The sequence below is a fragment of the Zingiber officinale genome, chromosome 2A (assembly GCF_018446385.1).
Source record: "Zingiber officinale cultivar Zhangliang chromosome 2A, Zo_v1.1, whole genome shotgun sequence".
In the NCBI taxonomy this organism is placed as follows: Eukaryota; Viridiplantae; Streptophyta; class Magnoliopsida; order Zingiberales; family Zingiberaceae; genus Zingiber; species Zingiber officinale.
The window spans coordinates 124,209,193-124,222,083 of record NC_055988.1 but is presented as its reverse complement, the minus strand read 5'-3'; the positions used below and the strand labels follow the sequence as shown (position 1 = coordinate 124,222,083).

The window sequence follows — 12,891 nt, the reverse complement described above, 5'->3', positions numbered from 1 at the left end:
TAGAATTTTTAAATAAAATGAAAAATAGTAAAAATAATTTTCAGAATATTAATTAATAAAATTTATTTAATTTTTAAAATTTTAAATATATTTTTTATATTTTATTGGGATAATTTAATTAGAGTTTAAAAGCCTTTTCGAAATATCACACCTAGTTGGGAAATGCTTGAATTATTTAAATCTGTTGTGTTTTTTTCGTCGAACAGAAACACGGACTCGCGGCATGGGAGGCGTCCCACGCCGCGTCCTGTAGTGCCGAAGGGGTCCGGCGGAGCTGGAGGCGTCTGGTGACGCTTTCGGTGGCGCTGGAGGCGTCCCGTGACTCTTTCGGTGACGTCGGAGGTGTCCTGCGACACCTCCGGTGGCGCCTGCGATGCCATGACTCCGTGGCTTTCGAGATTGGAAGCACCTCTAGGACCACTTCCAGCTACTCCGGAGTCCCGCGACATCTCCGAAGCCTCCAGTATGCCTCCATCACCTCTGATAAGCCGCCTGCTCGTTTATGTCAAATTGAAATTGTACCTACCCGCCTCGCCTCACCCTCCCCTTTTGTCGCGATTCCTTCTGTTTGCGACATGCGATCCTTCTGGCCCGCAACACGACACGATTCTGTCTTCTGAGTTTTGTGATTTGTATGCGACGCACAAAATTACCCCATCTCCTGTGCCGGTTTCGCTTAGGAGGTGGAACGGTAAATTACGTCCGTGCGGCAAAGAATAGTATTTTAATCATTGCTTGAATCCTTTATTATCCTTTGCTTACCTTTCTTTTTTTTTAAACTTCTGTCACTTAAAAATCATGTCACACCTCGTTGGAGCCTGACTAGCAAAACATTATAATTTCTCTGTTTTAAGGTTCCAATTGATATTCCTTAGTTGGAGACCTGCTCGATTTTAGGTGGTTAGTCCTATATGTTAAATGATTCTATCATTTTTGCTTTGATATAGTACCCTTTTTAACCATGGTAAAGATTTGCTATATCAAAAGATTTCACTTTGTCATTTGTGGCTTTTGCAGAATCTTGGTGGCCTTTTGATGGACTTTCTTTACTTTTTTGGGTAAGTAAATGTTACTTCATGTTTACTATAGTTAAATATTTATCAGAAATTCATTATACATGGCCATTCTACTGTGTGATTTCAGTGAATATCTGGTTTTGTTGATTGGGTAACTGACTAGATTTCTTCTTTTCTTTTGCGGTTTTTCAATTGCAGATATATATTTGATCCTCGTCAAATGAGAGTTTTGATCCAAGGAAGTGGAATTTATCTGAACAGGGAAAGAGGACTTAGGTTAGAGGATTTATTTTGTTCTTATCATCAGAATTCGGCTTTTACCAAGTTTCATATCTTTCAACAAATTTGCAGCATAGACCCACTCCATATTGATGATCCTCTTTACCCAACTAATAATGTGGGAAGAAACTGCTTTCGAATACATCAATGTATTAAGGTCAGTACAATTTTACCATTTATTGCACGAGTCTTACAAGCACAAGATAGTACAGTGGATTCTGATGAAACCAGATGCAATATCCACAAACTCATGTGGTTCATAGCTTCATCTATGCAATATCCACAAACTCATGTGGTATAACTGATGAAACCATGCCAAAAGATGAATGAATTGCCAAACGAAAGAAGTGAGCAAATTAAATCTTAGTGACACAATACACCTGCTCACTATGTTTATCATGTTGTTCAGATCAGGTTATCTGGATCAGACATTCCAAAAAAAAAGAAAAATCTAAGTATCTGTTTATCTCACCAATAAAATCAATGAGATTGGAGTCGCTAGAAAATATTCATAGGAGAAAAATTAAATAAATTTATTTCATGCAAAAAAAAAAGATTTTCAGAAATAGATGATGCTACTGCGTTTTCAAGATGCGTGCTATCTACAGAAGATATATGTGATTTAGTGCAATTTAATCAAGTAAATTATTAAGATGCATGGAATTGAATGTTTGGGTTAATTTGGGTTTTGGTTAACTGGGATCACAGACAAAACAAATCAAATTTAATTTTTATAGGACCATAATGATTGAGTGCTATATCACTGATATGGACAGGCTTTTGCTGATGCATATTCATTGCTGGAAAATGAGCTACAATATTTTTCTGGTAATGGTTGTTCAGAGTCAACTGGAAAATTCAGGCTACTCCAAAAGATCATCCCTAGTATTGATTGCAAGGAGTAAATTTAAGTGATGAGAGGTGAGAGAATATTCATCTATAGAATGATAATGGTACTTTCAGCTATTTTTCTAATCTGTATGATAACATACTTGCTTATTTTTTGAATGGACCAGCATTCAATTGTTTATTCTGATCACGCCTGCCAATATGGATTTACTCTTGAACCTCCAAGGTATGTTCAGCTTCACCATTTATGTATCTTATGCATATTAAACTAGGCATGATAGATGATATATGCATCTTGACTTGGTGAAACCATACCAGTTTTACTATCAATCTAGATCACTTTAATGTTTTATTTTTTGGTGTCGTTTCTCTAGGATGCAGATTGATAGATTCCACTTGTCAATTTTGGCAGCCAGTATGTGCCTTGACTTGCCTCATTGTTTCTTTCATGATCTGTGTATGGATGCCTTATTTAACAGCTGCTACATTTAAGTGAATTGTTGTCATTCACTGTGAATGTCACCTCATTTTTTTTTTTGTTTTATTTCCTCTCAGCATTCTTGCTACTATAGGAGGCATGCCAACGCCAGCTGAACATTGTTTTTCCATACAAAGCTGTGCTTTTGAAGACAACTGGAGTTCTCAAATTCAAAGGCTTATGTGTATCCTCTCTCTATTAAGAGTGTGTGATTATACACCATAAAATCTTCCTTCACATGTCCAAGGTAAAAACTGAATTTCATGAAGTACGCTATTAGTAAAAAGAAGCATAATGTGACATCCTAGTTTACTCGCACATGGATGTGAGCTTCATTAAGGGATTTATAGATTTAGATAAATGAACTATTATTAACTTGGGCATTGATGGGGCCTAACAATTTTATGGGTCAATTCTCTCATTGGATGAATTGTGACACTATAGTATCGGAGTGGATCCAATTCCTTGGCATAATTTGGTTTTCAAAAAGAGTGGTTTTATTATAACATTACCGTTGGGCTCACATGCCACTGAATAAAGATGATTTTAATTTATGAATTGGAGCTTGGATCTTGAAAGGGACATCAAGTGTTGACTGTGACACATTTATTTAGTTAATCATGGAGAATCTTGGGCTTATAAATGCTATTTATAAGTATAGATGAGTAAAACATTTATTATTTGCTTGAAGCCTTTTGAGCCAATAGTTAGGTCTAATGAATTAACATGCTAGGTATCTCATTTGGGTAAGTAGTTGTACTTTATGTTTGCTTTCAAGTGTTAACTGTGACATTTATTTAGTCAATCATGGAGAGTCTCGGTTAATAAAGGGAATTTATAAGCATAGATGAGCGGACTATTTAATGTTCATTTGAAGCAACTTGAGCCAATGGTTATGTCTAAGGGTGTCCGCATTGGTTTGAACGTAAATATATGTCATCTCTTCAAATAGCATGCCACATACCCATTATATTAACACCTCCCTTTTATTAACACACACATTCATTTTAACATTAACATTGATTATTTGTGGGTCCTACTATCCATTTATTCATTTTTATTCTTTATATCCAAAATTTATTTTCTTAATTTTTAAAATTTTTATATAAAATCTACTCATTAATTGTGTTCAAATAATTGAACACTATTAATGTGTGGGTGTTATAACACTAATCCACATTGGTTTGTAACACCATTTAGACGTTATAACATCCACATATTAACACCAATGTGGATGCTCTAATAGGTTAACATGTCAGTTATCTCACTTGGGCAAGTTGTTATAGTTTGTGTTTGCTTTTATGACACATTGATTAATCTTGTTTTATTGTGATAATAATCTCTAATTTTTGTTTACTGCATAAGTTTTCTTTGGATATTCGATTACAGCATTTACTTAGTTTCAAAGTATTCTGGTAGAGTAGTAATTGTCACTTACAACTTCATCATTGTATTACTGTAAAAAATTCCTTTGGATTTTTGTTACCTGAAAGCATCAGAAAATGATTGATCAGAATAGGTGTTAACACTAAGGCTGCTGTTTCTCATTACTTTGATCTGCAAGAAAATATAACTAGTGGAATTTTGCACTTTTTTCTCTTTCAATAGGAATGAACTGAAAGTTTTGGTTACTCAAGTTTTAGTTATATGACATCAATGTAAGTACAATGATTTATCAAGGTAGCAGCGAAATATAGAGCAGCTCTCGTTCTTTTCTTTTTTCATGTGTTATACTCAATGTTCTAAAACTCGCCCTAGGCCGCCTAGGCGCTTGGCGGCCGACAACTGCACCGGAAAAGTGCTAGTCGGCTGGGCAACCCTAGGCAGTGCGAAAATTTAGGTTTATTTTTTCTTCATTTAAAACCCTAAATCATCTGATTCATCTGCTCACGCTATCGGCTCGACAATCGATCGATAAGTTTTTCAATAATTTATTTTATGTAATTTTTTTTGCCTCTCATGACTCTTTCGATGTTGCGGGATGCGTCCGGTGCCGCCGGCAACGTCGCTGGAAGCTTCCGGCAGCATCAGATGCTTTGTTGGAGGCTTCCTGCAGCACCGGAGGCTTCCAGTAGCGCTAGAAGCGTCGCGGGGCGCGTCACACGACGCTGGTGCTGGACGCGTTCTTGACGCTTCTGGCACCATTGGAAGCCTCAGGAGAAGCGTCTGGTGCCACTGGAAGCTTCGGTGACGTGTCTTTCGGGTCCAGATGCGTCTGGGAACACGTCTAATGCCGGCGGATGCGTCCCGTGGGCACGCTCACGATGCTTTTTTAATTAATTAATTAATTATTTAATTCAACAACTTCTCATTTAAATAGGGTAATTTGAATAGGCTTTTATGCACCCTAATTAAATTATCCTAATAAACTATATAAAAAAATATATTTAAAATTAAAATATTTTTAGAAATTTTATTAATTTATTTATATTCTAATAATATTATATTTAAAATTTAAAAATTCTAATAAATATTATTAATACATTTATATTCTGATATTTTATATTTAAAATTAAAAAATTCTAATAAAATCTTATTAATTCATATAAATCATATTTATATTTAAAATTAAAAAAATCTAATAAATTTTATTAATTTATATAAATCACATTTATATTATGATAATATTTTTTTTTATCGATTTATATTCTAAATTTATTCTTAAATCACTTTTTATGTTATCACAATTACAATGACAAGTAATCCATCTTCGACGACATTTGTCACTCAACTCGAATACGGAATTCTTAGGAGAAAGTTAAGTGGCATTGGATGGAAGTATGAGATGCTAATTGATTCTAAGAATCTCAACAAAATTAAATGCAAGTTGTGTGAAAAACGATGTCGGGGGAGTGTATAGGATCAAGGAGCACATAGGATATATACATGGAAATATAACTGGTTGTCGAAAAGCATCTCAAGAAGATAAAAATAAGTGCAAACAAGCTATTTTAGAAGGGAGGAATAGAAAGAAGAACAAAATAATGGAAGAACAAAGTTGTAGAGCAGAGGTGACTATTTCTCTAGCTGAGGAAGGTCCTGGAAATTGAAGGGATAGATAGAATTAAAAAACCTATTTCACTTGGCCCCATGGATAGATATGCATTAATAATTGCTCCAGAAAATGTAGATTTCAGTGGGAGTAAAGTGCTTCTTTAAAAAAATATAAATGAGGCTCTTTTCAAAAGAGAGAACTCAACAAGTTCAACAATATGTTGGGAGATGAGTTTATGAAAATGGAATCCCATTCAATGCCATTGATAATGATAACTTCAAGCAACTAATGAAGGTAGTGGGTCAATTTCGACTAGGATTCAAGCCTCTAACTCAATATCAATTTAGGGAGCTATTGTTGAAAGCCGAAGTTGAAAGAACAAAGCAACTGCCGAAGAAACATGAAGAAGAATGGGCAAAGAATGGATACTCGATCATGTCAGATGCATGGAGTGATAGAAAAAAAAACATTTTAAATTTGTGTGTTAATTGCAAGCAGGGTACTACATTTTTAGAGTCTAAGGAGTCTTCAGACGATGCACATACTGCTGAACTTATTTTTGAGCATATTGACAAGTGTGTTGAACAAGTAGGAGCTTAGAATATAGTTCAAATTGTAATAGACAATGCTACCAACAATATGCCTGCAGCTAAATTGATGAGAGAAAAGTGACCTGGATCTTTTGGAGTTCATATGCAACTCACACTGTTATTCTCATGCTTGAAAGTATTGACAAGTTTCCACGATATAAAAAGGTTATTGAGAAAGCTAAGTCTTTTACCATTTCATTTATGCTTACCATAAGACTATCATTGATGAGAAGTTTCACGAAGAAGAGAGACATAGTCCGGCCAGGAGTTATCAGGTTTGCATCAAATTTCCTCACATTATAGAGTTTGATTGAAAAAAAAATATAGTTTAAGGGTCATGTTTACAAGTGATACGTGGGAGAAATGTAAATGGTCAAAAACAAAGGGAAATTGACTTACTCTATTGTGATGAGCATGAGTTTTTGGAATGGTGTGATATTTTTTTTTGAAAATATTTGCTACTTTGGTAAAAGTTCTTTAATTGGTAGATGGAGATAGAAAACCATCCATGGGGTTTCTATATGGGGAGCTTCTTCAATCTAAAGATATCAAGATGACCTTGAACAACGTGGAATCAAATTATCAGTCTATCATAATGATTATTGAATAAAAAATGAAGGATAGACTTGATACATCATTACATACCACCACATTTTGTTGAATCTCTATTTTTACTATAAAGATAGTTCTATTGCACTTTATGAGGAGGTCACGACGGGGATTTTTGAATGCATGGAAATTTTGCATGCCAATGAGTTAGATCTACAAGATACAATTATTAACAAGTAATTTGTAAAATACAAAAACAAGACTAGGTTATTTAGAAAAACATTGGCAGCAAAGGCATGTGAAAAAAATGATGATACATTTAATCCATGTGTATGGTGGAGTATATACGGTGCTCACATACTCAACTTGCTAAGCGTGACATTGAGGATGCTTTCATTGACTACAAGTTCATCTAGGTCTGGAAGAAATTGGAATGCATTCGAAGGAGTAAGCTTCAAGTCTTTAATTAAAGTAAGTATTAATTTTATGTTACTAACTATAATATTTACTTTTTTTTTTTCAAGATTCATACGAAGAAGAGAAATAGGTTGGATGTCAAGAGGTTGAACAATCTATTATTTGTTTAATTTAATACTAGATTGTTGAACAAACAAAAAAAAAGAGAAAAAGAAAGGAATGTCGATGTGCTTCTTGTAAAAGATTCTTCAAATGCACAAGTTTGGATTGTGGATGGTGGGGAAGATGATGAAATTGAACTAAGTTTCAGGCTCACATGACAAATGGTTGATGAAGCAAGTGGTGCAGATGAAAATCTACAACCCTGAAGAAGTTCTTGAGTGAGAGAACTTCACGAGGATGATTTTGCATCCGAAGGAGGATCACAATGATGATATTAAGTTTGTCTAATGAATAACAAGTTGAAGGGGAGCCTTGGCGCAACGGTAAAGTTGTTGCTTGGTGACCAAAAGGTCACGGGTTCGATTCCTAGAAACAACCTCTTGCAAAAAGCAGGGTAAGGCTGCGTTACCATTGTACGCTTTGTGACCAAAAGGTCACGGGTTCGAATCCTGGAAACAACTTCTTGCAAAAAGCAGGGTAAGACTGCGTACAATGGATCCTTTCCCGGGATGCCGCATAGCGGGAGCTTCGTGCACCAGATTGCTTGTTTTTTAATAAGTAGAATAAATATGTGATATTTGGTTGTGTAATTTTGAACTCATTTTAAATTTGATGTTATTGTGTTGGAGTATGTGATTTTTTATGTAATTTATGTTGATACCGTGGAATCCGCCTAGCGGCGTCTAGTTCCCGTCTAGGCGATAGGCGTTGGTCTGGTGCCTGACTTGCGCCTAACGTATTTTAGAACCTTGGTTATTCTTTGTGGAGAGGTAATAAATCATGCAACTCTAAATTGTTATTGCTATTGCTGGATGACTGTTGTCATAAATTATTTCTGCTTTTAAATAAGATGGGGACCTACATGATACTATTCAGTTCCTAGCTTCATTGTCTCTTAGTGCCTGGCATAATGATTCAAGTCTGAGAAATTTATTCAAGTGGTTCAAGTTAATTTTCATCTGATTGCAGGCCTACAAGACATGACTGGATGTGAAACTGTTAAGGGTCTCTGAGTTTCTGCATCTTTGGCAATCTGAGTGGGAGATTAAGCAAACATGCAGCAGCTTGTATACAGATTCTTCTCTATTCTGGTTTGGCTTGGTGAGATTTGACCTATGGAAAAAATTGAAACTCATGATCGGCCAAAAAATAATAAGGTGAATTTGGACAAAATGTTTGTAATGGTGAAATGCAAAGATAGAAAATTATTATAACAATGAAAAGTTATCCTATTATGTGGATGCACTTCAGGCCATCTTCATCACTATATGGTGGTTGGCTTAGCCATTTATCTCAATACTTTCCAGTGCCTACAATTGCTACAAAGCAAGGATCAAAATATCTTTCAGTGTGCAGCAGTTTCGGCCTCTAGCTAGAGTGGTGGTACAGATCATCATGGCTAAATATTATCACCCTTTAAAGCATGTTGGGATAAATTTTAATTCTATAATCAGTTCCACTTAACTTGTTTACCTCAAAATACATATTTATAGCAATCAAAACACAATTAAATTAAAATTTTAGTTCTGAAGTTATAAAAATATTACTAATGTCTTGAATAATGACTATATTTTACTAATACCAAAACAAATTGGGGATTGGATGAGGGCATAGATTTTACTACCATCCTAATGAGATAAATCTCATAATTTCAGAAGATCTAGACTAAACAACGTATCTAGCACATTTATATTAATGTATCTAGCACATTTAATATTAGAATTGATTTCTGCATACGCACCTGACGATTAATATATCTCGCTTAACTACTAAGAGTTGGCGTTGGACTGACACTATTTGTACTGGAATAGGCATTGTGCTTCCCCTCCCTTGCTTTTCATGGTATTTTATTTCCTCCTCATGACCTACCGAGAAAATAGATGGCACAAAAGAAAGAAATCCTTTTAGGAAGGATTACTAGCCTTACAAATTCTCTATCAGCACAAGACAGAGAAAATGCTTTCTTACATTGAAATAATCTTCTGTTTGTTAAAAGTTACCTTTTTTCTTTCACTTGTTCACTCAAAATTCTTATTTAGATTGATAGGAAGGCGCTGCCAAACCGAAAGAGGAAAAATTAGGAGGGATTAATTGATTGAGCAAATAGAATTTTTAAGTAACTTGAATGTCTAATTTAGTGGAAATATTCAAACAAATTCAGATCTCAGGCTCTATTTTAGAGTAAATACTTCTACGGATCATGGGAATAAAATCTTCTTTTCTTGGCTGGTTGACTGGTTCTAGACTTTATCATCTCAGATAGATGTTGTCTTCATCAGTATGACTGACACTGTCTTGGCATGAGCCTGCGCCAACACTGTATTGGTATCAATTGCCAAAATATGTTGAGCCTGCTAACTGGTCTCAATTAGCATGTGAAATCATGCTGTGAAGTATATGTCAGATAAAAGACTTTGTCAATATTACCTTATGTTTTTTCTGTTTGGCTTCTGTAGTAATGTGTTTTGGATCTTGCAGAATAGACACGTCCTGGGTGAACCATCAGAATGTTGGTTGCAAGGCACCACTCCATATTTGACTAAGTTCGATCATGCTCTGGTTGTGCATCCATCAGGTATTAATTTGCTAATTTATGTGTTTTCCTTGAATATGCTTGTGCTGGGATGCATTTATGATTCTAGTTCTTATATAGATACGTTTCAAGTATTTTTTTTGACCCTCTTGTATTCAAAGTACATTCCATTCTAAGACCATCAATACACACTTATATTCATCTTTAGATCTGATAATTATCTTTATGCTTTCTTCATTTTGGTTTCGTCTATGCAAATATTTTCCCCAATGCCATTTTATTCTTCTGTGCCCAATTTCTATTATTTGAACATGGTGGTTTTCAATTTTATTTATGTTAATGGTAAGTTTGACAACTTGGGAGGCATAATTGTTAATTAGTATCTGATGCTAAATTCCAGATTTTCTTTTCATTTTCCAGGTGGACTTTCTGGGAATCTCTTTGTGCGAGGAAGAACCTGAAAAACGGTGAAAAGGCTTCGTAGCATATATGATGCCTAAATCTTCTTTAAATCTTCCCATAGCTGTAGTTGCTGCTGCAGCCATTCCACCTCTACTTGGATAGCATGCTTTAAAAAATGCTACAACAATTTCAAGTTTTGGTGATTAACAACAAATGGGAAGATTTTTATGAATAAGTTTCTTATATGACAATTGGTGTAAATTGGTCAAATTCTTCAATTTTCCAGATTTGAGTCTAAACCATCACGTAGCCATGTTGTTGCAATATGATTCTAGTAAAAAGTGTCTTTTGTGAATTGGAGAAGTAACCGCGATAGGAACTAAAGGTTTCATCATATTGCTTAAATTCTTATACTTGATTATGTGTTTTAGACCTGTGAATATATAATTATATATTTATGAGAGAACATTCTTAGCATTGTCTGTTGCCTCAGGGACCGCTGGATGGAGACTCTACGCCGGCTGGCAGAGCGTTGTAGCAATTCTTCAGCAATTTTGCACAGTGCAGATCACTCCAATCGGGAAGAATTCACTGTAGCAATTCCGGCTCAATCCATTGTACCACTCATTTTGTATTAGTTAAGTAATCGAAAGCTCTTGCAATTGTAATAAAACACTTTATTTGAATCCAAAATAAACGACATAGAGAACTAATTTGTTCAAACCTCTACAAGGAGTGATTTTGTTTGCATAAAGCTGCGAGGACACTCTTTTTTAAGATGTTGGATCACATATTAATGCTTCTGGGTATGGTTGACTAAGTTGAGAAAAATGTCCTCTCCTATTGGGATTGAAGTGTGAAACTGTTGGGGTTGCGGATTCTATTTTTTTACTAGATCACATATTAACAAAGTCTACTAATCACTTGGTCTTTGATTTTAGCAATTTCATCTGGAATTAATCAACAAGTGTAGTGAATAAATACTCTATTAGTATTAGAAGATGATGGAATTAGATTAAAAAAGAAACAAATTTTATGACGAGTGTAAAAGAAACGTTATAAATATTATAATAGGTAAAAATCTATAATATGCATCTATTAATCAATCCTTTATTCTATACACCACTAGATCTTCAATATTCACTTGGTCATTTATCTAGTATAATCACCTCTGGTTTTTTTTTTTATTATTACAACTAGATCTTCAATTTCCTCACTCGAAATGTGAGAAACATTCAAAAGCCCTTCAGGGATCGTCGGTCGAGAAGAGTGAAAGTGCGGGGGCAAAATCGTCATATGAATCGCCTAAACTGGCGAAGTTTCTCGATGGACACGAACCGAGTCCGGCACGGCGTCGCGATGTCGGTGGATGGATTTCGCTGGGCAGTGCGGTTCGACGGAGAAACCCGCCAGTCCTACTACCTAAGTCCTCCGTGCGGTGGTGCCGACTCTCTTCAACGGGCTTAAGAAGACGGCGAAACCCGATACGCTCCCCAATTCAGTTTGGTGGTGGTCGTGGCGGCGGCGGCGGTGATGGTTGCGGCTGCTTGTGACGGTCCTCCGCATGGGCGTCGAATTCGGGCGCCACCGCCCGTTCGAAGACTCGGATGAGTACCCGCTCGCGTCGGCCTGTTTGTCCTCCTCGGCCGGCGACATTCCCCGCTCTACCACCTGCCCCCCTCTCCTCCCGTGTCCGACCGGCGCTTCCCTCTCCGCCGCCGAGATCTGCGGCTGTTTCTTCCTCCGGCGGACTAGCTCCGAGAACCACGAGCCCGAGCCCGAGCCCTCGCGAGCCTCCCAATCGCGCTCCGGCTTCTTGGATCTGCGATCCCCGAACAGGGTTCTGAGGACAGAGAACCTCCCGGGTTTCCCTATCCGACCACCTTCTCCTTCGCCGCCGAAGGTGGGGCCCACCTGGGGAGTGCTGAAGAACCGAAAGTCGAGGCGGCGAGAAATTTGAGGCGAGACCGAGCGAGGAAAGGCGACGAGTGCCGGCTGGGGGGAGCAGGAGGAGAACCCAGCCCTCCGTCGGGCGCCGCCGCTCTGCTCCCTGGCGAGGGCGAGGAGGCGCTCCCGAAGGCACGAGGCGCAGACTCCCTCGCCCAGCTCGTACGGGTGCTTCTTGCACTTCATCGCCGCCGCAAATGCCTCCGCCCTCCGCCCTCCGCCCTCCGCCCTCCGCCCATCCGTTCCCAAACCACCCAGATCTCTAAACGGAGGCGAACGCTCCGCGACCGGTAGTTCCTCCCTCACATTGCCGCAGGCTCGGGCCGTCGATAAATAGCAACTGTTTGTCGTGGGCTGACCGTAACGGCACGCTTCTTCCCTCTGCAACTGACTCGCCCGTGGGAATTCAAACGCCGCTGTGTCGACGCGGGGACCAGACGCATCCGCTCCACGATTGGCTAGCGAGCGCCAATGGCCAGGCAGTTGGGGCAGGCACGGACTCTCACTGATGACGTAAAAAAAAAGAGATTAAAATCACGTTAATTAATTAAAATATTAACTTCTTTACTATCCATTAATCGCTGCTTTAAAAATTTATTTATTTTAATTATCTCATTGGATCCCTATCCTTCTAGAAATTGCTGTGAGGTATAAGAAAATTCAACAACGGTGCA

The 12,891-nt window shown here is 37.5% G+C and overlaps 1 protein-coding gene across 7 annotated transcripts in view; it reads left to right on the top strand.

Moving 5' to 3' along the window:
* LOC122042197 overlaps nucleotides 1–10,999 on the top strand; it is a 31,515-nt gene extending 20,516 nt beyond the window's left edge. Inside the window, exons 12-23 of one of the 7 annotated variants that reach the window (XM_042602195.1) lie at nucleotides 1,018–1,058; nucleotides 1,215–1,292; nucleotides 1,368–1,452; nucleotides 2,072–2,216; nucleotides 2,312–2,370; nucleotides 2,519–2,601; nucleotides 2,700–2,869; nucleotides 8,305–8,492; nucleotides 9,814–9,910; nucleotides 10,289–10,335; nucleotides 10,557–10,655; nucleotides 10,764–10,999. In XM_042602195.1, the coding sequence (XP_042458129.1) occupies nucleotides 1,018–1,058; nucleotides 1,215–1,292; nucleotides 1,368–1,452; nucleotides 2,072–2,200 (333 nt within the window). In that variant the 3' untranslated portion in view covers nucleotides 2,201–2,216; nucleotides 2,312–2,370; nucleotides 2,519–2,601; ... (4 more) ...; nucleotides 10,557–10,655; nucleotides 10,764–10,999. Of the gene's footprint in view, nucleotides 1–1,017; nucleotides 1,059–1,214; nucleotides 1,293–1,367; nucleotides 1,453–2,071; nucleotides 2,217–2,311; nucleotides 2,371–2,518; nucleotides 2,602–2,699; nucleotides 2,870–8,304; nucleotides 8,493–9,813; nucleotides 9,911–10,288; nucleotides 10,656–10,763 lie in introns of those variants that run through there. The other 6 variants (XM_042602194.1, XM_042602193.1, XM_042602196.1 and 3 more) reach the window with 6 other exon arrangements.
* The last annotated feature ends 1,892 nt before the right edge of the window (nucleotides 11,000–12,891 follow it).